Genomic DNA, 25,909 nt, shown 5'->3' with positions numbered 1-25,909 from the left:
GCACATGTATATATATTCTCAGGCACATGGCTTGCTAACTATGCTTGACAAAGGCCTCATTGTGCTCAGCTGAAACATTGCAGGGGAATAAACTGGGTCCATCATCCTTTTTTTTCCACCGCATTTTTTGGAGTGCTGCCTCATCTTTCGCTTGGTTTGATATTAAGTGGACGTGTAGCCCAGAGCCCCTGAGGATTGCACCTGCTCTTCTACTAACTGTGCTGCTGCCTCTTGTGTTTAGTATATCTATCTATCTATCCTTTTCTCTTTATTCCATATGTCTATCTCATATCTCTATCTCATATCCATCTTTTACATATCTACTTATCATGTGTCTGTACAGTTGAACATAGTATTGAAAAGTAAAGGCAATAACTAATCACCTATCCCCTATTCTCAGCAGTCCCATAGAAGTAGACATAGTGGTAGTCTTGCACTGCACCACCACTTCATTCACACAGGGAACTCTGGGACCCCAATTCTCCTGACCGGTGGGGGGTGCAGCGATCTGAACCCCCAGCCATCATACATTTATCATATATCCTGTGGATAAATGTTGATAATGGGAGAAGCCCGTTAACAACTACTGTATTACCTCTTAAATTCTTCACAAAATCCTCCAGCTTCATCTTTCGCTCAGGCTTCACATTGGGGCTATACATGTCAGTGTTGAGAAGGATGATGGCAAATGCCAAGATGAAGATAGTGTCTGGATTCCGGAACTGCCTGACCACACCCGGGTTACAGATGCAATACCTCTGGCTGTAAAACAAGATCAGAACATGATGTATGTACCAATCCACTTCCTTGTTTACCAAAAATATACATCAAATCAGTCATAACCTATTGAATTGTCTTTTGTTTTTGTTTTATTATTGTGAAACTGGAATGTGAAAGCAAAACATTGTTAAGTACGTACTGTATAAAGTTTCTGTGTTTTCCTTGCTCCTTCAGATTGTTTGCCTGCTACATGTTGTTTTAATCTGGGTTCTGATCCTTGGCTTTGTTACTGACTATCCTCACATCTACTCTGGCTTGTCACATTCTTACTGCTCTCCTGGTGATAATCTTGGCTATGTTCCTGACTATGCTACAACTATATCAGAGCTACTGCAGCCAATGCTTGACTTTTCTAGAGACCACAACTTGGATCTTCCTGCAGCAAAGTCCACACCTCCTTGCAGTGGTTAAAGAAGCACTCCCATAAAATCTGTTATTCTGTGGTGGTAATGTACATAAGTCAGGTTGATTTGCTTACCGGCAGTTTAATTCATGTATTATCAGCTCCATTCCAGTACTCAAGTGTATCACATGACCTGTATTCCAACTGTCCAAATCCTACAACCCAAATCACTGTGGCCAGCAGCCAGCAGCGATGTGTGAATCACAGAGTCTGTCTGTGGGTAATGTGATACACTCGAGGACCGAAATGGATCACATAATGCATGAATAAAAGTATTCTGGGAGTACTTCTTTATGGGTGAAGACCAGAAGTCCACTTAGACTCTGCACCCCACCCTAGCCCGGCACCAGATAGATTATGGTTTAGTGTAACCTCATTCTAGCATGTGATTTTAAATTATACTGTATCTTGCAGTCATCCCCCCACCCAAGTAGGGATCTTATTGAAGGTGGTTCACAGCTGAGGTTAGCTTTAATTCAGAACCTCCAAGGTCACTACACCTTAGCAGATAAAGCAAATGGTGAACTAGCCCAAGATTTTCACCACATTCTAGTATGTGATCGTAAATTATATCTTGCAACAACTAGGGATCTTGTAGAAAGTGGATCCCAGCTAAGGTTAGCCTTCAGTCAGAACCTCCAAGGTCATTACATTTTAGCAAATGAAGCAGCTGGTTAAATAGTCCAATATTTCCACCACAATTTTCTCCTGCATGGAAATGGAAGAGGAACACATTATTTAGACTTCTGTTGATGGGGCCCTCTCTCTACCATGTATGCTCTGTCAGTTTCTCTTTATTATTATTGACCAATATAAATAGTTATTTCGGTACTATGTACAAGTACAGTTTACAGATGGTGGGTGTTCTATATGAATGCCTGTAACATCAGCATCTGCTAGTGGGCTAGTTGAGAGGGCATCATATGCTTGTAGAGCATCTGGAAGAACATACAATGCAAGTTGTCCAATTATAGTCAAAGAACCCCAGATTGCCACATCTTGCTGTCATGACTTTGCATATGTCCTTATCCGTGGTTTTTAGCTTCATGTTCCATGTAAAATGCACCACACATAGCGATTTATTCTACGCCAACTGTTTACAGTATCCGCCTGCAGTTCAATGCTCATCTTCATGCGAGAGCAGAGATCAGCCCATGAAATATATTCATCATCCCTGACCTTCAGATGCAGGCTCTTTATTTCCAGGGACAGCTCATCCCTCCCTAGTGTTTTCACACATGCTGTTTAAATTCCAAGCGACCGAGCCATGACCATCTGACTCTGCTTAAGTCAAACTGCAAGAGCTTAGTGAAGCTTAAATGTGTAACTAACTGTGTGCAGCTCAAAATATTCTGCATTCCTGAAGTGTTACTTCCACCTGCCAACCTGGTGTACCGGCTCCAAAAAATCATCTCACCCCTATGTATATCACTGGAACACAAACAAAATACAGTGTAAAGTAAATCATGAATCCATACCTATAGGCTTCAATGAGTCGCTCCACTTTCTGGGCTTCTCCCTGGACCCGTATATGAGCTTGGAACTTCCTGAGAGCTTCATCTAACTCCATGGCTGAAAAATCCATCTCATCAACCACACAGCTGGAACACAGAATCACATTTGCTTTGTTTAGCCTCCCAGCTGGGAAATAAGGCGGTTAGGAGATTAGGCAGTTTTAAGTATAATATTAGTATTTTATGCTATTTTGTAATTAACGGGAGCCAAATGCTTTCTAAGCAATTTCAGGAGCTTTGGCCTATCCAAAAAGAAATATGGAAATCTCATGACACATGCAAATCTGTGAAAGTGTGATTGTTCAGGGATCTATGATAAGTATCATTTCAACCACCATACAGTACAATGAATGTGCTTCCGATACTGATAGGGTTATCCAAGACTGGTAAAAGGGTTTTCAGGATTATCATATTGATCACCTATCCTCAGGATAGGCCATCAATATGATATCGGCGAGGGTCAGACTCCCAGGACCTCTACCAATCAGGTGTTTGAGTAGACTGCAGTTCTCATCAGAGCTTACCAAGCACAGCTCCGTCCATTTGAATGGTACTGAGTTAAGCATTGGCCATGTGACTGACGAATGTGATGTCATATGGCCTAGGGAGAGGCCTAAGCGTTCATCGAGTTCCGTGGCCTACTCATACAGCTGATCAGTTGGGTGTCAGGAGTCGTACCCCCACCAATCTCATACTGATGATCTTTCCTCATGATAGGTCATCATTATGAAAATCCCATAAAACCCCATGTACATGCACAGTGGGTTTGGCCTGGTATCTAAGTGAAAAAAGACTCACATCTTCAGTTCGGTTGCAATCCAGCTCCAAGCTCCAATATACATTGTTTCCCGCTGGACTGAAGATATGACGTGCCATCTACCTGAACATCACCACTTCTGACTAATCGATGGCCTCTGACGCGATCCATCTGTAACTGCATGTGACTGCTAAGTGGTGAAGTGCATGTTATATGGCATGTCACACATCGGGTTCTGTGGTGTTTAACGGAAGATGCGTCTTTACATGGCCATGCCATGGACGTGGGTCTGGGGCAACCCTTTAAAAGACCTTTGCAGGCATAACGTCCCGCATAAACTTACATTGGTTGTAGAGAAATGTAACTGCACACTAGGCAGGACAACTGGTGAAGCAATTGTCCGACACCCAGGAAGCATCATGCACAGGTCCCATTATTTAGAATAGGACCCTTGCATGATACTTGCAGTTCATCAGACAGTTGCCATTTAAGGCCTTATGCACACGGCCGTTGGGCGGCCGTAGCCGTATTGCGGCCCGCAAATGTGTCACGGATGCGGACACGGAGTCACAGAACGAAACACCAGAATCACTACAGAGTGCTTCTGTGGTGTTTCTTTCCGTTGTTCCGCACCGCAAATAAATATGACAGGTCATTTTTTTTTCCGGTGTGGACAGACCACGGACCCATTCAAGTTGAATGGGTCCGGCCCGCTGCACGGATGTTGCTGTGCATAGCGGACCGCAATTGCGGTCCCCAATGCACGGAACGGCAGCACAACGGCCGTGTGCAATGAGGTTAAAGTTGGATGTAAAGTGGATCTACTTGTAAAGTGCTGCCCCGGAGACAGGTTGATGCAAATGGCCTAAAAATATTGTGCAATTTGGCCAACAGCAGCTATCAAAAAATACAGTGGATGTATGCATTCATGAGGGAAGCCCCCACCCTTCCTCACCTTCCCCAGCCCTTCTTAGCAGTGATTTCTGGATACTGTGCACTTGCATTTATCATGGTATCCATCAATCGCTGGTGAAAATGGTGGTGGTGGGGTGTAAGTGAGGAGGTTTGGGTAAAGATGAGTATTGTTAACTTTTTTTGTCTACCAGCTCACCAAACACAATGTTGCCAGGCTGACTTTTGAAAGCATAGATTTTTGAAAGCATGGACTACAAATAAGGCTAATTGCCCTCACCATGGAGAGTCCATATACAGTACAGGCAGTGCGCTATTTGTGTCAATTTGGTCTTGTGATATGTGTAAGGACATTATTTAACGGAACATTATGGGCAAAATGAATACCGTGTGTTTGCCGAGTGCAGGTCCTGAGGATCCCTGTGTCATGCACGGCCTGCTCAGGACCAGCACTAGGCACCGCACCGCACCGTTTATCAGCATTGTCATGAATGTTCCTTTAAATACACAGGGTCTTTTCAATGATAACCAGCAAAAAACAGGATATATTACATATACAGTCAGGTCCATAAATACTGGGACATTTACACAATTCTAACGTTTTTGGCTCTATACACCACCACAATGGATTTGAAATGAAACGAACAAGATGTGCTTTAACTGCAGACGGTCAGCTTTAATATGAGGGTATTTACATCCAAATCAGGTGAACGGTGTAGGAATTACAACAGTTTGCATATGTGCCTCCCACTTGTTAAGGGACCAAAAGTAATGGGACATAATTATTATAAATCAAACTTTCACTTTTTAATACTTGGTTGCAAATCCTTTGCAGTCAATTACAGCCTGAAGTCTGGAACGCATAGACATCACCAGACGCTGGGTTTCATCCCTGGTGATGCTCTGCCAGGCCTCTACTGCAACTGTCTTCAGTTCCTGCTTGTTCTTGGGGCATTTTCCCTTCAGTTTTGTCTTCAGCAAGTGAAATGCATGCTCAATCGGATTCAGGTCAGGTGATTGACTTGGCCATTGTATAACAGTCCACTTCTTTCCCTTAAAAAACTCTTTGGTTGCTTTTGCAGTATGCTTTGGGTCATTATCCATCTGCACTGTGAAGCGCTGTCCAATGAGTTCTGAAGCATTTGGCTGAATATGAGCAGATAATATTGCCCGAAACACTTCAGAATTCATCCTGCTGCTTTTGTCAGCAGTCACATCATCCATAAATACAAGAGAACCAGTTCCATTGGCAGCCATACATGCCCACGCCATGACACTACCACCACCATGCTTCACTGATGAGGTGGTATGCTTAGGATCATGAGCAGTTCCTTCCCTTCTCCATACTCTTCTCTTCCCCACACTCTGGTACAAGTTGATCTTGGTCTCATCTGTCCATAGGATGTTGTTCCAAAACTCTGAAGGCTTTTTTAGATGTTGTTTGGCAAACTCTAATCTGGCCTTCCTGTTTTTGAGGCTCACCAATTGTTTACATCTTGTGGTGAACCCTCTGTATTCACTCTGGTGAAGTCTTCTCTTGATTGTTGACTTTGACACACATCCATTGTGGTGGTGTATAGAGCCAAAAATGATAGAATTGTGTCCATGTCCCAATATTTATGGACCTGACTGTAAGTAATCCTTCATGGTGCATTATAATAGAGTGAATATAATACATAAAAGAAAAAGATGGGTCTAATTACAGTGCATTGATCTTTTAGCCAGCATTAAACAGTGATCAGTTTTGCTCTAAATTGCTGGTAATACCCATAATGAAGAGTTTCTAATAATCTCAGAGCAATAATGTAATTTCTAGTGAAACCATTTAACACCAGCTTACCTCTTGATAATATATTAATATATATTAATAACTTCTTAAAGAGGACCTGTCATCGCTCCTGAGATGTCGGCTTTACTGAATACTTGTATTCACCGTGCAATGTCAATTCTGGAGCATCTTTTCTCAGAATATGGTGCTGTCCCTCTGTTATTTCTCCTGGAAATGTATGAGTATATTTCTCGTAGGGGCCTGTCTCCATTCACAAGGGGAATGGTAATGACCAGATGTCAATTTATTCCTCCATGTCCAGGAGGAATAACAGAGTGATAACAACCAGGGGTGCACCTAGCTTTTCTGCTACCTGAGGCGAAAACTGAAACAGCTCCCCCCCCATGCCAATTTCTTAACCTAACCCCTTTGCCACAATGAAAGAGCTCATTCCCCATGGCCCTTCTGCTGCCGCCCTCTTGCCCCTACATGGTGCTGCCTGAGGCATTTTACTCTCTGCCTTCCAAGAAGCTTCATATTTATGGGACAAGTTGTACTTTCTTATCATTTTCTTACACGTCTTAATATTCTATATACAGTGTTGGGAAGCTGGAAAGAATTATTATTAGGGTGGAATTGATAAAGAAAAGCAACGGTGTCATTATTTTACAGGTTTCATAGTTGGCGTGTTCACTGGGCAGTAAAATGCCTTACCTCTATAGTACGGGTCATAATGATTACAGCAATGCCAAATGTAAATACGGTAGTTTTTATGTTTTAATGCAACGGTTCCTTGCATCTCCATATTCTGACACCCATACCTTTTTTATGTCTACGGAGCTGTAACATTTTTTTTTGTTGTTTTTGTTTTGCAAGATGATCTGTAGTTTTTATCGGCACCATTTTGGGGTATGGATTGCTTTTTGATGACTTTTCACTATATTTTTTGGGAGAAGAAGTGACCCAAAAAAGGGGAGATTTGCCCATTTTTTGCCTTCTCTTGTGGTGTTCACCACACGGGATAAATACATTTAAATACATTTAAATTATGATTGTCCGGGCATTTTCTGAAATCGTGCAATCTTTGGTGTTCATTTTTTTATTGTTCGTTTTTCTATGTAAAAATGGCGGAAAGGGAAGTGTATTGAATTTGTAATTTTTTTTTAATATTTTTAAAAAACTTTGCCATGTTCACGGCTCAATAGGACCTGTATTATTTCAGGCCTGGGAGTCTTCACAAGACTTCTGGTTGCCATAGCAACCGAATGTCTCCTGCAATTTCACCGTGGGTGAGCCCATTCGGACGTTGGAAGCAGTCCAATCCCAGCTAATGACCTCTCAGATGCCTTGGCTGCAACTGACCACAAATTTTGAAGGGTTAAATGTCTGTGATTGGAGTTTTCTCCAATCACAGACTCTGCCAGCAGATGTGTAAAACAGCCAGCTATGGCACATGTACACCATATGTACATACATGTATGGGAGTTAACTAAATTGCTAATATCGGGAGTAGCTGTTGCAACTAGTTTTCTGCAGTGAGGAACAGGATCATGGTACATACCTACACAGCCCTATACTCATTAAGCTGCAATGTCCTGTGTGTTCTGACACCTTTCTATCATAGCAATAGTCTAGTTTCACATGTGCGTTAAAGCTACTGTATCAGGCAGGCTGTTGTGGCAGAGGAACAGCCTGTTGAAGTTCAATGTATTCAGCCTATCCAGATACTGCTATGCACTGTTAGACCCCATTGACTATAATGAGATCTGACAGGGATTTGGCTGTTTTCCTGCATAAGTGCCAAGTTTGCGCCATATAAAAACTGGTGCACACCTGAACAGCCTACCGGATAGCTTTACCACAATTGTGAAGCTAGCCTAACTATTCTGTGGGATTGAACTAGATAGGCTAAACTTCCTTCTCCACACACATTGATTAGCCTTTGGGCACACATGACCCTGCCACCATTTCATCGGTTGGACTATTATTGGTAGATACTAATCACTGCATACTGGGAATACCTCACAAGACCTGTGTTTATTATATATGTACAGTGACATCACTGTTTTTATTATCCCTGCGCTGTGACATCACTGTTTATTATCGCTGCACTGTGACATCACTGTGTTTATTATCCCTGCACTGTGACATCACTGTTTTTATTATCCCTGCGCTGTGACATCACTGTGTTTATTATCCCTGCACTGTGACATCACTGTGTTTATTATCCCTGTACTGTGACATCACTGTGTTTATTATCCCGGCACTGTGACATCACTGTGTTTATTATCCCTGTACTGTGACATCACTGTGTTTATTATCCCTGCACTGTGACATCACTGTGTTTATTATCCCTATACTGTGACATCACTGTGTTTATTATCCCTATACTGTGACATCACTGTGTTTATTATCCATGTACTGTGACATTACTATGTTTATTATCTCTGTACTGTGACATCACTGTGTTTATTATCTCTGTATTGTGACATCACTGTGTTTATTATCCCTGTACTGTGACATCACTGTTTATTATCCATGTACTGTGACATCACTATGTTTATTATCTCTGTACTGTGACATCACTGTGTTTATTATCCATGTACTGTGACATTACTATGTTTATTATCTCTGTACTGTGACATCACTGTGTTTATTATCTCTGTATTGTGACATCACTGTGTTTATTATCCCTGTACTGTGACATCACTGTTTATTATCCATGTACTGTGACATCACTATGTTTATTATCTCTGTACTGTGACATCACTGTGTTTATTATCTCTGTATTGTGACATCACTGTCTTTATTATCTCTGTACTGTGACATCACTGTGTTTATTATCCATGTGCTGTAAGATCACTGCATTTCTTTTCAGTGGCGTACCAAGGGGGGGGCGGGGGGGGGGCGGCCCGCCCTGGGTGCCACTCACAAGGGGGGTGCCAGTGGCGTAGGGATCGTCATAGCAGCCATAGCAATGGGGCCCTACGCCACTGGGGGCCCGCCGCGAGGATAAAAAAAAAAAAATGTGGCGAGTGGGCCAGGCGTGGCGCTGTGATAGGGGCAGGGCTCCAGATGGTCTCTCCCTCCCCCTGTGCTGCTGCCGCCGCGGCCAATAAGAAGAGGGACAGGGCCGGGGGAGGGGCTGTGACCACTGCGCCACCAATGAAGATAACTGACCTGTTAATACAAATGCAGGAGGCGGGTGCCGGAATCAAATAGCCGGCACCCGACCTCTATGACAGGGAGCTGCGATCAGCCTCATCAGCGGCAGTTAACCCCTCAGGTGCCGCTCCCTGTCATAGAGGTCGGGTGCCGCTATTTGATTCCGGCACCCGCCTCCTGCATTTGTATTAACAGGTCAGTTATCTTCATTAACATTGAGTGCGGCCCCCCCCCCCCCAGTATAATAAACATTGAGTGCGGCCCCCCCCCCAGTATAATAAACATTGAGTGCGGCCCCCCCAGTATAATAAACATTGAGTGCGGCCCCCCCCAGCAGGGCCGCTGATAGGCCAGTACAGCTGGCCCAGTTGTACCGGGCCCGGCTGGCAGGGGGGCCCGGGCTGCCGACTCCCGAGCCATTTAAATTTTTTTGCTGTCAGTGGGCTGGCTCCAGTAACAGCAGGCAGTGTGGGGGCGGCGCTCACTCACTGACGTCACACGCCTGCTCCTCCCACTAGGCGGCGCAGGCGCGTGACGTCAGTGAGTGAGCGCTGCCGCCCGCACTTGTTACTGGAGGCTGGAGGGTGGAGGGAGGAGGCAGGAGCTGAATGTAAGGTAGTATTTTAGTAAAGAGATGAGCGCTGTGCCTGTGCTAAAATTAAAGTTACTGTCTGCAGCCTGCACGGCTGCACCGATTTATTAATGTATACTACTGTGAGTGGCGGGGGGGGATCTATATGGATGACGTCATGACGGCACTGTTATAGGGAGGGCGGGGGATCCGTGGATGGCACTGTTATGGGGGGGGGGGGGGTCTGTCATGTGGATGACACTTATGGGGGGGGCCGGGGGGTCTGTGGATGACACTTATGGGGGGGATCTGTGGATGGCACCATTATGGAGGGGGATCTGTGGATGACACTGTTATGGGGGGGATCTGTGGATGACACTGTTATGGGGGGATCTGTGGATGACTGTTATGGGGGGGATCTGTGGATGGCACTGTTATGGAGGGTATCTGTGAATGGCACTGTTATGGAGGGGATCTGTGGATGGCACTGTTATGGAGGGGTATCTCTGGATGACACATAGCATAAGATGCTATATACGGTATGTGTCATCCACAGATCCCCCTCTATAACAGTGCCATCCACAGATCCCCCTATAACAGTGCCATCCACAGATCCCCCCATAACAGTGCCATCCACAGATCCCCTCCATAACAGTGCCATCCACAGATCCTCTCCATAACAGTGCCATCCACAGATCCCCTCCATAACAGTGCCATCCACAGATCCCCTCCATAACAGTGCCATCCACAGATCCCCTCCATAACAGTGCCATCCACAGATCCCCTCCATAACAGTGCCATCCACAGATCCCCTCCATAACAGTGCCATCCACAGATCCCCTCCATAAAAGTGCCATTCACAGATCCCCTCCATAACAGTGCCATTCACAGATCCCCTCCATAACAGCGCCATTCACAGACGACCCCCCAGCGCCATAAATATCACTTGTAGACAAATCTGCATGTTGTTTCAAGGCGGCGTCTGGGGAGGGGCCAAGGGCGGGGCCAGGGGTGTGGCTGAAGGAGGGATCAGGGGGTGGAGCTGAAGGGGGCCCCGTCATGTATGCTGTACGGGGCCCCATGATTTCTATCAGCGGCCCTGCCCCCCAGTATAATAAACATTGAGTGTGGCCCCCGTATAATAAACATTGAGTGCGCCCCCCCAGTATAATAAACATTGAGTGCGGCCCCCCCCCAGTATAATAAACATTGGTGGGCAGTGGGCAGTGCCAATGAGGGTTAAAAAATAAAAAATTAACTCACCTCCTCCAAATGATCGCGTAGCTGCTGCCGGTCTCCTTGTAATTTCTTCAGGACCTGTGGTGACGTCACTGAGCTCCAGCCTCTATCACATGGTCCATTACCATGGTGATGGATCATGTGATGTATCATGTGATGAGCTCAGTGACATCACCACAGGTCCTTTGACAGGTCCTGAAGAAAGTACAGGAGACCGGCTGCTACGCGATCAATTGGAGGTGGTGAGTTAATTTTTATTTATTTTTTTAACCCTCATTGGCACTGCCCACCAATGTTTATAATGTTGGGGGGGGGGGGGCGCACTGTGCCACCAATGTTTATTATACTGGGGTGTTGGGGGGGGGGGGGGGCGCACTGCACCACCAATGTTTATATGTTTTTTATGCTAGGGAGGGGGGGCGCACTGCCCACCAATGTTTATTATGTTGGGGGGGCACACTGCACCACCAATGTTTATTATACTAGGGTGTTGGGGTGGGCGCACTGCACCACCAATGTTTATATGTTTATTATACTAGGGAGGGGGGGCGCACTGCGCCACCAATGTTTATTATGTGGGGGGGGGCGCACTGCGCCACCAATGTTTATTATACTGGGGTTTAAGGGGGTGCAGGTTTTTATTTTATTAAGGAAGGGTTAAGGGGTCTATTAAGGGGTGGTTAATGGGTTTTATTAAGGGGGGTTAATTGGTTTATTTCGTTAAGGGGGTGTGCAGAGGTTTATTTTATTAAGGGGTTTTATTTTTATTTATAATTATTATTGAAAACATTGAAAAAAGTTTGTGCATGTTTTCTTAACCTTCTTGGGGGGGGTGCCAAACAAAGGGTTCGCCCCGGGTGCCAAATGCTCTAGGTACGCCCCTGTTTCTTTTCCTTGTACTCTGACATTATTGTGTGCATTGTAAAGGGGCTTTGAAAAAAGAAAATATTGGAAGTTGTGGATACACTGTATATAGGGCATTAACAGCTCTCGATGGACCACATTAACTATATTGCAGTGCGTCGGGTTTCAATCATGGAGTCCATCATTTTATCTTACGAAATAATGCAGCATGCTGCCCTATTTTCTCCAGCATTTGGGATGGAATCTGCGACGGAGAGCTAAACTGGCATAAAGCAATGGCTACAGTAAAACATATTTCTGTTAAATTGTCACAATATGAGAAAACAGAAAAACAGCATAGTCTAAGGCTATATTCACATCCTGCTTATGCTCTACATTTAATGTATATGCTATGATGTATGCATTAAATAGATGCATATGAATGGCATCCTTCACCTATAGGGTTCCATTATAAAAAAGTAACTCAGATGTTTTTTACTGGATGCTGCTGTATGGACCAGCGCAGTCTACTGCACTATTCCATACTGTATTTAGGTGGTATACCGATGCCTCAGATCAGAAGGAGGTGAAAAGTATACTCTTTCAGATTCCATCTAGGTAATGTAATCCTATGGACACATTGAGCATGTAAGTCAGAAGTTTTCCCAACGCAGACGGTAAATGAAGATACAAAACGTGATGTGAACATAGCCTAATAATTATGATAATGTTTTACTTACTCAAGGACATCTCTGTTGAACTGTTTCTGCCTGTTGCCCAGAAACTCTCCGATCATCTGGCGGCTGAGTCCCTTTCTCTGCAAGAGAAAATGAGCCACTCCGACTGGGGTGTCTGGTACAAAGCCTCGTTCAATGAGATACTGGATCCCCTTTTCAGGTTTTCTACAAAAACAGAAAAACGCAATTGAGTTGGAATACATTATAACTGGAATCACAGAGACGGCATGATTACATTGTTTTACATTTTCATATTCGACAGAGACCAGTCATCTTTGTAATCTGTAAGTAATATTGCGGTAAGTTTAACATGCGGCTGATACTGTATTGTTTATGTTTTACGTTCAGCCATTTTCCCCGTTTAGAAATGACATTCCCAATCGACTTGGCTGATGAGGTAGACGGGAAAATAGCTGAAGAATTGTAAACACCAGTTTAAAGAAAACATAAATTGTTATCTCATTAAAACAGCAAACAATACAAAAAAAGTTACAGAATAAAAATAAACAATAATAATAATATAAATATAACTCATGGTTATAAGAACAGTAATTTATATTGCTGAGGTGTATGGAAAGATCTGTAAATGGAATATGAATACAAGCTCTCAGTCTGCCCCTCTCCCAGCAGGAAGTCCCAGCATGAGAACAGGCACAAATCAGCAGCCTGATCACATTCAGTCAATCAACTGTGTGTAAACACAATCTTGTCTGCAGCTGAGGATGACTACTTTCACATTAGCGTTTTTACTGGATCCGGCAGGGTTCAGCAAAAACGCTTCCGTTACTGATAATACAACTGTCTGCATCCGTTATGAACGGGTCCAGTTGTATTATCTTTAACGTACCTAAGACGGATCCGTCATGAACTGCATTGAAAGTCAATAGAGGACGGATCCGTTTTCTATTGTGTCAGATTGTGTCAGAGAAAACGGATCCACCCCCATTGACTTGCATTGGGGGTCATGCCGGATCCATCTTGCTCCGCATCCCAGGACGGTAAGCAAACTACAACATGTTGTGGTTTGCTCTCCGGTCTGGGAACGCAACTAAACGGAACGGAATGCATTTTGGAGTATTCCGTTCTGTTCAGTTTTGTCCCCATTGACAACGAATGGACACAAAACCGAAGCGTTTTTTTCCAGTATTGAGCCCCTATGACGGATCTCTATAGCGGAAAACTAGAACGCTAGTGTGAAAGTAGCCTTATTCCACACCATTTCGCACATTATACAAGGCTCAGAAGTAGCAAACACTCTCTGCTCAAAATGTAAAGTAAAGCTGCCCATACACATTAGGAGAGGTGTAACTAACTCACCGGCTCCGGTGCAAAAGTTCAGCCATGTGCACCTTTTCCATACCTTGCAGGGTCTTTTAAGTGACCCATCGATTCGGTACTAGTAGCCAGGTTCACTGCTAGGGTCTTAAAGGGGTTGTCCAGTTTTCTCATATTGATGACCTATCCTCAGGATAGGTCATCCATATCAGATCGGCAGGGATCCAACTTCCGACACCCTCGCTGATCCACTGTTTGAATAGACAGGAGAACTTGCACTCCAATGTTTATAAGCTCGCTCTTCGACATTTTAGCAGCCGAGCAGTGTAATTACAACTGCTCTGTCTCATTCAAGTGAAAACCGGACAACTCCTTTAAAAGATCAGGGGCACAAGTCTCAAGGCATATGTTTTGACCCCTCTTTCCCCCAAAAAAAACATATACAGTGGAGACAGCATATCTATAAGATAATGTTGTTAATAGGACAGACTTACCTCTATGCAAAGTAGTATATCTCTACAATGCTGTCACCAAATATTGGTCTGATACCAACCAGTTCTTCACAATGAAAACTGATTACATTTCTGCATTCTGGAAGGGTTCCAAATGCTTCTGCATCCGTGCAGCAAAAGATACAGTCCTGATCAAAAGTTTAAGACCACTTGAAAAATGGCAAAAATCATATTTTACATTGCTGGATCTTAACAAGGTTCCAAGTAGAGCTTCAACATGCAACAAGAAGAAATGAGAGTGAGACAAAATTTTTTTTTAGCATTCAATGAATTAAAAATTTAAGATTAAACTGAAACAGGCTGTTTTTCAGCTGATCCAAATTTTAGGACCACATGTCTTTAAAAGGCCAAATCTGTGCAAAGATGTGGATTGTCATTTTCTGTCAGGTAGTCACACGTTGTGATGGCAAAGGCAAAAAAACTCTCCCTTTTTGAACGTGGTCGGGTTGTTGAACTGCATAAGCAGGGTCTCACAGCGTGCCATCGCTGCTGAGGTGGGACGCAGTAAGACAGTCATTTGGAATTTCTTAAATGATCCTGAGGGTTATGGAACAAAAAAGTCAAGTGGAAGACCCAAAGAAATTTCACCAGCACTGAGCCGGAGGATCCAATTGGCTGTCCTTCAAGACACTGGACGATTCTCGACCTAAATTAAGGCCCTTACTGGTGCTGACTGCAGCCCCATAAACATCAGACGGCATCTGAGACTGAAGGGCTTCAAAAACAAAAAACGTCTTCAAAGACCTCGTCTCCTTGAACGCCACAGAACTGCTCGTTTGGACTTTGCAATAGAGCACCAAACATGGGACATTCAAAGGTGGAAGAAAGTTTTATTATCTGATGAGAAAAAATTTAACTTTGATGGTCCTGATGGTTTCCAACGTTACTGGCATGACAAGCAGATCCCACCTGAGATGTTTTCTACGCGCCACAGTGGAGGGGGCGCCATAATGGTCTGGGGTGCTTTTTCCTTCAGTGGAACAATGGAGCTTCAGGAAGTGCAGGGGCGTCAAACGGCCGCTGGCTATGTCCAGATGTTGCAGAGAGCATTCCTCATGACTGAGGGCCCTCGTCTGTGTGGTAACGACTGGGTTTTTCAACAGGACAATGCTACTGTACACAATGCCTGCAGGACAAGGGACTTCTTCCAGGAGAATAACATCACTCTTTTGGCCCATCCCGCGAGTTCCCCTGATCTAAATCCAATTGAGAACCTTTGGGATGGATGGCAGGGGAAGTTTACAAAAATGGACAACAGTTCCAGACAGTAGATGGCCTTCGTGCGGCCATCTTCACCACTGGAAACGCTTGCATCAAGCATGCCGAAACAAATTTTTGAAGTGATCAACAATAACGGCAGAGCTACTCATTACTGAGTTCATGTTTGGAAGTTGGATTTCTGTTTTGGGGGAGGGGGGGTTTAGTTTTTTTTGGAGGTGTGGTCCTAAACTTTTGATCAGCTGAAAAACAGCCTGTTTCAGTTTATTCGTTGTTTTCATTAAATTGAATGCTCAAATTTTTTTTTGTCTCACTCCCATTTCTCCTTGTTGCATGTTGAAGCTCTACTTGGAACCTTGTTAAGATCTAGCCATGCTAAATATGATTTTTTGCCATTTTTCAAGTAGTCTTAAACTTTTGATCAGGACTGTAGGACACGTCCTATACTTTGTTGCAAAATGCGGACCCCTGACCTATGGAAGTCACCTGGTGATGTGACATGCACACGTCCAGTATTCGTGTTTTGCAGATCCGCGCTTTGAAGGCCGCAAAACATGGACTTGTGAATGCACCGTTACTCAGCCTGCCATCACTTTACTGGTTACAGTCCCTTTAATTACCAACAATTATTTCTGGATCGTTTCATTTTCAGGGGTTGTCCAAGTTATTTTTATTGACCACCTATCCTCCAGGATAGCTCATCGATATCAGACAGGCAGGGGTCCAAGACCCAGCGCCCCCGCCAATCAGCTGTTTGAATACAAGGAGCGCACCGTGCCAGCGCTGCCTTCTCTTCATTGTTTACCTGCTCACCGTCGCATCCACAGCGGTGAGCCGGTGTAATTACACCTAAGCTGTCACATTCATTTCAATGGGACGGCTCGTTCCTATACAAGTGTGTAGGAACAGGCCGTCCTATAGAAGTGAATGGGGCGGCTTCTTGTAGTTACACCGGCTCACCGCTGTGGTTGTGACGGCGAGCAGGTAAACAATGAAAAGAAGGCAGCGCTGGCACAGCGCGTGTCTTCCCTTCCCCCAGCTGATAGGCGGGGGTCCCAAGTGTCAGACCCTCATCGATCTGATATTGATGAGCTATCCTGAGAATAGGTCATCAATAACAATAACTTGGACAACCCCTTTCACAAGGAACACAAGTAATGGCTCATTTAGACTGGCCAATTAACGGGCAGATAATCAGATAATGTGCCACAGATCATGCTCGATTACTGGGTAAATTCGTCTTTTGTGCGGACACCAGTAGGTCGGGCTGGGTAAATAGCACTATGCCGCCTGGAAACAATAAATTTGTAGGAGGATAAGAGATGGCAGCAGCCATCCTCATCCTCATACTGTGGAGGTGATCGCTGCAGGAAAATGCAGCTCTTCACCTCTACTGATGAGCAGGCAATTACCGGGAAGAAACACTTCCTTCCCAATAATTGTCTGCTCATCGGCAAAGTGTAAATGCACCTTAACATTTCATTTCCAGACACTAAAACAATTGATTTCCAAGACAAGGTGACCTACAAACATCCACAGACTACGCTGAATACGATTTCAAGAGCGAGGATGACGAACTGAAGATTAAAGGCTTTTGTCTGCAGATAAGAATGCTTCAGCGTGATACTGAGATACAGGAAACGTGGTGAAATCTGTTCAATAGGAGGATGTATGCCTTTCATTCAATGCCAAAAATAATATAGTATAAACTAGTACCGACATTTAGCTTTTACTATAGGAAGAACACAACTTATGGTTGCAGTGCAGCTAGCTAAGTAGTCAGTTTAGGAGTATTTTGTCAGCTCTTCTGAATAGCTCAGACAGCAAAAACATAGGCATGGAGAATATACAGAAAAGTGTTAACATTTTTCAATATGATATGGTATAAAAGACCAGGACAGGTTGCCTGTAAAAGAATTCAAGTTTTGCACATGCAATTCCTCGCCTTACCACATGGAGCGCTGTTAAGCAGCGGTATGGCATACAATAGAGACTACACATATTTATTTGGTGCAGTAAATGACAGTTCTGCCAATGAAACAAACGCAACGTGAACTACTGATCAGTAATACCTCTGGGACAGGGTATGACCTTGAGTAAAAATGTAATTAAAGGCGATTGCCTAGGATTTAAGATTGGTGAAATGTTCTTAAGAAAAGCCATCAGTATCAGACCAGTGGGGTTTGAGTCTTGGCACCTTCACCGATCAGCTGCTCCATTCAAGTGAATGGAGCAGAGCTACATTTAGCACCATGTATAGCTGCTGGCATTGTACCTGGTAAATGATAGGGCCACAACACTAACCAGAGCACCACAGCACATTCCAACAGCTAATCGGCAGAGGAGCCAGGAGTCAGACCCCCCACCTATCTGATATTGATGGACCATCCTACGGGTAAGCCATCAATAGCATAGTCCTGGATAACCCCTTTAATTTGAGAAAGTTGAGCAAGTTTGACCTGTTGCCCATGTGCTTCACTTTTTCCAGACAATATCCTCTGCATAGACATGAATATATTGCTCATTGCTAGGCAGAACAAACTCAATAAGGCTTTATATGATACCAGATCCCAATGGTTGTCTGAAATAATGTTGTTCTCATGGCACAGGGTGGAGTGGACATTTCGTTAATTCTGTTCATTTGCCTTGTCTGAACCAGCACAAAGGTTCCTCTGTGGTGATACAGCCCCTAACGGACTGCATGACATTCACATGGAAATAATGTTCCTGAGAAAGGATGGTTCAATGTGAGCCTGAGATGACCTGGAGAATGGCTTCTGGGTAATGTGACAAGAGCAGATGGTGAAGATCCTCTTTAAGCGGCCTGTCTTGCTGAGGTCTAATTGATGTTGTCATCTTCAGGTAAGACTGGTTCACACATTCAGCTTAGGAGGAGGCTCATAAAAGAGACACAAATCTACAGAGAGCTGCCACAAGCACTATTGGTTCCTTCCACATCTTTATATATGGCAACCTGACTCAAAGTTTCCAGTTGTAGAACCAAAGCATTTAGATAATGAATGGGAAGTGTACAGATGTAAAACTGTGTTGGGTCAGTTTGACACAAGTGTATAACTGATGCAGTTTTGCTCCGCATTATGGCGGATGGTTTTGGTCTAACTACGGGTCTGCTGACATAAAATCCTATCAGACTTTGCATATAGTATTTTTTATGTTTTTTAACACCATAAAGTTTTGCAATTTTTTGTGTTTTTTTCCGTGCATTTTTTTTTTTGTTCATGTTTTTTTTAATTAGAAAATTGTACACAGTCTCTTTTGTAGTTTTCCAACTCACATATGCCCAAGGTAAAAAAAAACTAAAGGGGTTTTCTGGGAGTTTCTATACTGATGACCTATCCTCTGATTAGGTTATTAGTATCTGATTGTGGGGGTCCAACACCCAGAAACCCCGCCAATCAGCCGTTTGTGAGAAAAGCAAGTGAAGAATAGTGGTGGAGCGCCAGGAGAAGATTTTAAGGATCAGGTCGCACCTGTAGGTGTGTCAGGTATAGCTAGAGGAAGCTCCTTAAGGCCCCTTTCACAAGGGCGAGTATTCCGCGCGGATGCGATGCGTCAGTTGAACGCATTGCACCCGCACTGAATACCGACCCATTCATTTCTATGGGGCTGTTCACATGAGCGGTGATTTTCACGCATCACTTGTGCGTTGCGTGAAAATCGCAGCATGCTCTATATTCTGCGTTTTTCACGCAACGCAGGCCCCATAGAAGTGAATGGGGTTGCGTGAAAATCGCAAGCATCCGCAAGCAAGTGCGGATGCGGTGCGATTTTCACGCACGGTTGCTAGGAAACGATCGGGATGGAGACCCGATCATTATTATTTTCCCTTATAACATGGTTATAAGGGAAAATAATAGCATTCTGAATACAGAATGCATAGTAAAATAGGGCTGGAGGGGTTAATTTTTAAAAAAAAATAATTTAACTCACCTTAGTCCACTTGATCGCGCTGCCCGGCATCTCCTTCTGTCTCCTTTGCTGAACAGGACCTGTGGTGACGTCACTCCGGTCATCACAGGATCTTTTACCATGGTGATGGATCATGTGATGACTGGAGTGATGTCATCACAGGTCCTGTTCCTGTAATGAATGCTCACCACAGGTCCTGTTCAGCAAAGGAGACAGAAGGAGATGCCGGTCTGCGCGATCAAGTGGACTAAGGTGAGTTAATTTTTTTTTTTTTTTTTTAACCCCTCCAGCGCTATTTTACTATGCATTCTGTATTCAGAATGCTATTATGTTCCCTTATACCCATGTTATAAGGGAAAATAATACAATCTACAGAACACCGATCCCAAGACTGAACTTCTGTGAAGAAGTTCTGGTTTGGGTACCAAACATGCGCGATTTTTCTCACGCGAGTGCGAAACGCATTACAATGTTTTGCACTTGCGCGGAAAAATCGCGGATGTTCCCGTAACGCACCCGCACATTTTCCCGCAACGCCCGTCTGAAAGAGGCCTAAGGGTTTGAACAGGAGATACCGAATGCCATGTGGCAGAGGATATCTTCATCAAGGTGAGACCAAGAGGACCCAGAAATGATGATTTATAGTGCAGATTGTGGACACAGTGATTTAGTAAATTTTCAAGAAACAAAATAGTGGTGAATACTAGGTATACAGCGTATGCAATAATATAATATAGATTGATAAAATTACATCGCTAAGGAAACTGTCAATAAAATCCCAAATTATGTTCGCACAATATATGTGTCTTACTTACTTCACCAGGGAGGGTGGTGCAAGATAATCTCAAGACACTTGTCGCCAAGCCCTCCCTCGCTGAGATCGCCTGTAGAGTGGTTATTCCCTTGTTGTCCTCTGATACGCATTTCCGGCTTCCGGGTTCACCTGACTGGAAGTCGGTGCACTGCTATGCGGACGCTCCCCCATGAGCGCAGGATTGTAGGATAAACAGCCCCTACATGTGCTTCATAAGTATTTATTTATTTATGTATTTAAACCCAGCACCTTGACTTGATTTAATCTGTTTTTTATGTATATTTTACGTGACCGGAAGTGAATGCCCCACCACGAGGGTAGGTTTATCTCCACACTATAAAATCTTGTAAATGTATTTATATTATATTATGCTCCTGAGGAAGAGGTTCATGAATACCCCGAAATGCGTCGAGCTCTCTTTTGAATAAAAAGTACCTTGTATTTATGATAGAGTCCACTGGGTCATCTATCAGAAGGACAACAAGGGAATAACCACTCTACAGGCGATCTCAGCGAGGGAGGGCTTGGTGACAAGTGTCTTGAGCTTATCTTGCGCCACCCTCCCTGGTGAAGTAAGTAAGATGCATATATTGTGCGAACATAATTTTGGATTTTATTGACAGTTTCCTTAGCGATGTAATTTCATCAATTTATATTATACACTGCTCAAAAAAATAAAGGGAACACAAAAATAACACATCCTAGATCTGAGTTAATTAAATATTCTTCTGAAATACTTTGTTCTTTACATAGTTGAATGTGCTGACCACAAAATCACACAAAAATTTAAAAATGGAAATCAAATTTTTCAACCCATGGAGGTCTGGATTTGGAGTCACACTCAAAATTAAAGTGGAAAAACATACTACAGGCTGATCCAACATTGATGTAATGTCCTTAAAACAAGTCAAAATGAGGCTCAGTAATGTGTGTGGCCTCCACGTGCCTGTATGACCTCCCTACAACGCCTGTGCATGCTCCTGATGAGGTGGCAGACGGTCTCCTGAGGGATCTCCTCCCAGACCTGGACTAAAGCATCTGCCAACTCCTGGACAGTCTGTGGTGCAACGTGACGTTGGTGGATAGAGCGAGACATGATGTCCCAGATGTGCTCAATTGGATTCAGGTCTGGGGAACGGGCGGGCCAGTCCATAGCATCAATGCCTTCGTCTTGCAGGAACTGCTGACACACTCCAACCACATGAGGTCTAGCATTGTCTTGCATTAGGAGGAACCCAGGGCCAACCGCACCAGCATATGGTCTCACAAGGGGTCTGAGGATCTCATCTCGGTACCTAATGGCAGTCAGGCTACCTCTGGCGAGCACATGGAGGGCTGTGCGGCCCTCCAAAGAAATGCCACCCCACACCATTACTGACCCAATGCCAAACCGGTCATGCTGGCGGATGTTGCAGGCAGCAGAACGTTCTCCACGGCGTCTCCAGACTCTGTCACGTCTGTCACATGTGCTCAGTGTGAACCTGCTTTTATCTGTGAAAAGCACAGGGCGCCAGTGGCGAATTTGCCAATCTTGGTGTTTTCTGGCAAATGCCAAACGTCCTGCATGGTGTTGGGCTGTAAGCACAACCCCCACCTGTGGACGTCGGGCCCTCATATCACCCTCATGGAGTCTGTTTCTGACCGTTTGAGCAGACACATGCACATTTGTGGCCTGCTGGAGGTCATTTTGCAGGGATCTGGCAGTGCTCCTCCTGTTCCTCCTTGCACAAAGTCCTGCTGCTGGGTTGCTCCCCTCCTACGGCCTCCTCCACGTCTCCTGATGTACTGGCCTGTCTCCTGGTAGCGCCTCCATGCTCTGGACACTACGCTGACAGACACAGCAAACCTTCTTGCCACAGCTCGCATTGATGTGCCATCCTGGATAAGCTGCACTACCTGAGCCACTTGTGTGGGTTGTAGACTCCGTCTCATGCTACCACTAGAGTGAAAGCACCGCCAGCATTCAAAAGTGACCAAAACATCAGCCAGAAAGCATAGGAACTGAGTAGTGGTCTGTGGTCACCACCTGCAGAACCACTCCTTTATTGGGGGTGTCTTGCTAATTGCCTATAATTTCCACCTGTTGTCTATCCCATTTGCACAACAGCATGTGAAATTGATTGTCACTCAGTGTTGCTTCCTAAGTGGACAGTTTGATTTCACAGAAGTGTGATTGACTTGGAGTTACATTGTGTTGTTTAAGTGTTCCCTTTATTTTTTTGAGCAGTGTATTATTGCATACGCTCTATGCCTAGTATTCACCGATTCTTGAAAATTAACAAAATCACTGTGTCCACAATCTGCACTATAAATCATCATTTCTGGGTCCTTTTGGTCTAACCTTGATGAAGATATCCTCTGACACATGGCATTCGGTATCTCCTGTTCAAACCCTTAAGGGGCTTCCTCTAGCTATACCTGACACACCTACAGGTGCGACCTGATCCTCAAAATCTTGGCGCTCCACCACTATTCTTCACTTGTTTTTCTCTCACTCAGTGTTTATTGTGACCTGCAAGTCAGGCCGGTTTGAACAATTTGTTCATTCGTGTGTGAGCAGCCTTTCCACCAATACAATTTTCATTTCTAATATTTTTTAGCCTCACCATCCCTTGGCGCCCTATATTCCCTCTTCTTTCTCTCTTATATTTCCACTCTTGCACCCCCTTCCTAAACCCTCCCTTCCAGCCTCCCCTCCTTTTTTTTATTTGCCCTTTCCACTTTTTATTTTCTTTTCTTGTACATCTACTTATGCTCCTTTTTTGTATTTGAAAATATATTTTGCAATCAGCTGTTTGAGAAGGCAGCGGTGCTCCTGTGAACGCCGCGGCCTTCTCTCTGCTTTTCCTAGGTTGAGTGACGATCATCGATCACATGGCCTAAAAGTGGCTCAGCCCCATTCAAGTAAATGCAATACCAAGCACAGCTGTTATACGATGTACGGCGCTGAGCTTGGTAAGCTGCTCACAGGAGCGCCACCTCCTTCTCAAACAGCTGATCGATGGGGGTCCCGAGCACCAGACCCCCACGATCATATACGGATGACCTATCCAGAGGAAATTCTTGGAAAACCCTTTTAAAATATGCCACACCCAAAGCATGGTAAAAACACAAAAATGTCTGTACTGGATTTCATAATTTTCTTTTGATGTCTCAAAACTGGTGAGAAAAGTAGGTAGGGCTTAACAGGAGGAGCATGTCCTCTAATGACCCACTCGAAACCGACATAATTGATAGTTAAATCTAGGCTAACTCATAGATGGGAAATCCTGGCATAGGGACTGCAGTCAGAGGCGCCAGGTTTATTAGGCATGTGCCCCTTAAAGGGAATTTGTCCCATATGTGTGAAACAAGCCTCATGCTGTGAGGTCAGGTCAGTAGACCAGCAGCTGGCTAGGAAAAATTGTCTGTAAAAGATGGGCACAAATACGCCTGTGAACCTGGCCTAGCACAGATTTTTATAGCAGCATGCGTCTCAAGTGATTTACTAAATTCTTTGGTACTACGAGTGGAGAATTTGAGTCAGAGTTATCCTGTAAAGGGGAGACCTAGTTGTTGAATACTATGCTTTGTCTGTCTGGAAATCAAGCAATGAGAATTTTAAATAATGCTTCCTGCCTGACCGTGGGTCTACTGTACTGTATGCGCGGCATTGTGTAGGCCTGCAGTCAGGCAGGAGCTCACACCATCATAAGTCATCATGATGCTGTGAGTTCAGGTCAGAGGAACAGTGTTTGGGTTGTTACAATACAAATAATCAGCTGTGTCCTCATACCACAGTTTGAAGAAAACGCGTGAACATGGTCTTTGATCTGTGGGTAGTGTGTTATTGAGAAGAAGCTGCAGCGTTCTCACTGTGCAGACAATTGTACCTAAGTACCTCTATAACACTTGGCTGAAAGGGTCACTGTGCAGGTAGAAAAATCAGAAGCCAGAATAGGACACTGCTCTTTATCTATTCAGATCCCAAAGGTAGTACCACCACCAGTCAGCAGAGGTGGCTGCAGACATTAGACAAATGTTGGATCATCTGGACTAAGTATATGAGAGGTCCCGCTTTCTCCTGACAGCAGATGCTGGTGGAAAGTTGGGGACTGGATTTCAGCGTGGCTGTCTCTTTGTTCTCAAGGTTCTTTAAACCGCCAGCTAAGCATGCATGTGTATGAGAGGAGGTTTGGAGGACATCTAAGGAGTATGGCCTTAAGGAGCCTGTTTATACCCTATCAATTTTTTTCTGAAAATTCAGTGACCCTTTAAAGAATAGCGTATTGAAGTGACATGAAATCCAGCATCTTATAATGATGAGAGAACATCTTTAACCAAATGCAAAACAACAGAACTAAATCTGACATTTTACTTGTTTTTGGTCCGTCTCTGGGATTACGTGTCTGCTTGTATCCAGAGTGGTGAGATTCTCTGTATGCTCTAAGTCCTGTAAATGTCCCTTCACAAATGCAGAGATATTATCTACAATGATTGCTCAGAGGACATGATTTCATTCTTCACACAGTCTTTTCTATGGACACAGATATTAACCCAGAGTTACTATGGCTCACACATATGAGTGCACAAGGTACGCAGAAGCCAGTCACCTGATAGCCAATGAGAGAATACGATTGTTTCCTCTTACTGTGCCATAACAGATAGATAGATAGATAGATAGATAGATAGATAGATAGATAGATAGATAGATGTGCTGGATCAGACCCTGTGAAAGACTAGATTCATTTTTAGATGGTATGAACTTAGACTAGACAGTCCAGAATTGTGGCAGATTTATCTGATGATGGATGATAAATTCGGGCACCTTTATACTGTCCAGTCTAATTTTACACCACCTATTGGTTGGCTTACTTTTTGGCAGAATTGATCGCCTAACTTGCACGCATTGTCTGTTAAACCACTACCCCTTATCAGGCGAGTCAAAAAAGTATATATAACACTTAAAGGGAACCTGTCACCACAAATTGCAGTGGAATCAGAAAAGACTATGTTATACAGCAGGAATTAAGCGGATTGATATATAGTTTTTTGGGAAAAGATTCAGTAAAACCTGTAATTTATACATTTATATCTTTGCTATTTCCACCTCCTGTGAACAGCTATCGGTACAGGAGGGAGGTGTTACCAGTGACTGACAGCTATGTCTTATGCACACTTATACACACAATGCTGTCAGTCACTGGTAACACCTCCCTCCTGTACCGATAGCTGTTCACAGGAGTCGGAAAAGGCAAAAATAAAAATGTATAAATTACAAGTTTTACTGAATCTTTTCCGACAAAACTATATGTCAATCAGCTCAGCTCCTCCTGCTGTATAACCTGCTGCCCGCAGACTGCACTGTATTTTTTGGTGACAGGTCCTCTTTAATAAGGCTACTTTCACACTCGCGTTTTGGGCAGATCCGTCATGGATCTGCAAAAACTGATCCGTTACAATAATACAACCGCATTCATTCGCCATGAACG

The 25,909-nt window shown here is 44.0% G+C and overlaps 1 protein-coding gene across 7 annotated transcripts in view; it reads right to left on the bottom strand.

The window, feature by feature from the left end:
• Nucleotides 1–25,909, bottom strand: part of IQSEC1 (IQ motif and Sec7 domain ArfGEF 1) — a 229,475-nt gene that overhangs the window by 43,755 nt on the left and 159,811 nt on the right. For all 7 annotated transcript variants that reach the window (XM_040406682.1, XM_040406683.1, XM_040406684.1 and 4 more), the window contains exons 4-6: nucleotides 12,693–12,854; nucleotides 2,662–2,784; nucleotides 596–762 (exon numbers count right to left, since the gene is read on the bottom strand). In XM_040406682.1, the coding sequence (XP_040262616.1) occupies nucleotides 596–762; nucleotides 2,662–2,784; nucleotides 12,693–12,854 (452 nt within the window). The remainder of the gene's footprint in view (nucleotides 1–595; nucleotides 763–2,661; nucleotides 2,785–12,692; nucleotides 12,855–25,909) is intronic.

The sequence above is a fragment of the Bufo bufo genome, chromosome 9 (genome assembly GCF_905171765.1).
Source record: "Bufo bufo chromosome 9, aBufBuf1.1, whole genome shotgun sequence".
Taxonomy (NCBI): Eukaryota; Metazoa; Chordata; class Amphibia; order Anura; family Bufonidae; genus Bufo; species Bufo bufo.
Note: the sequence above shows the minus strand (reverse complement) of the source record. Positions and strands in the feature narration are given on the sequence as shown.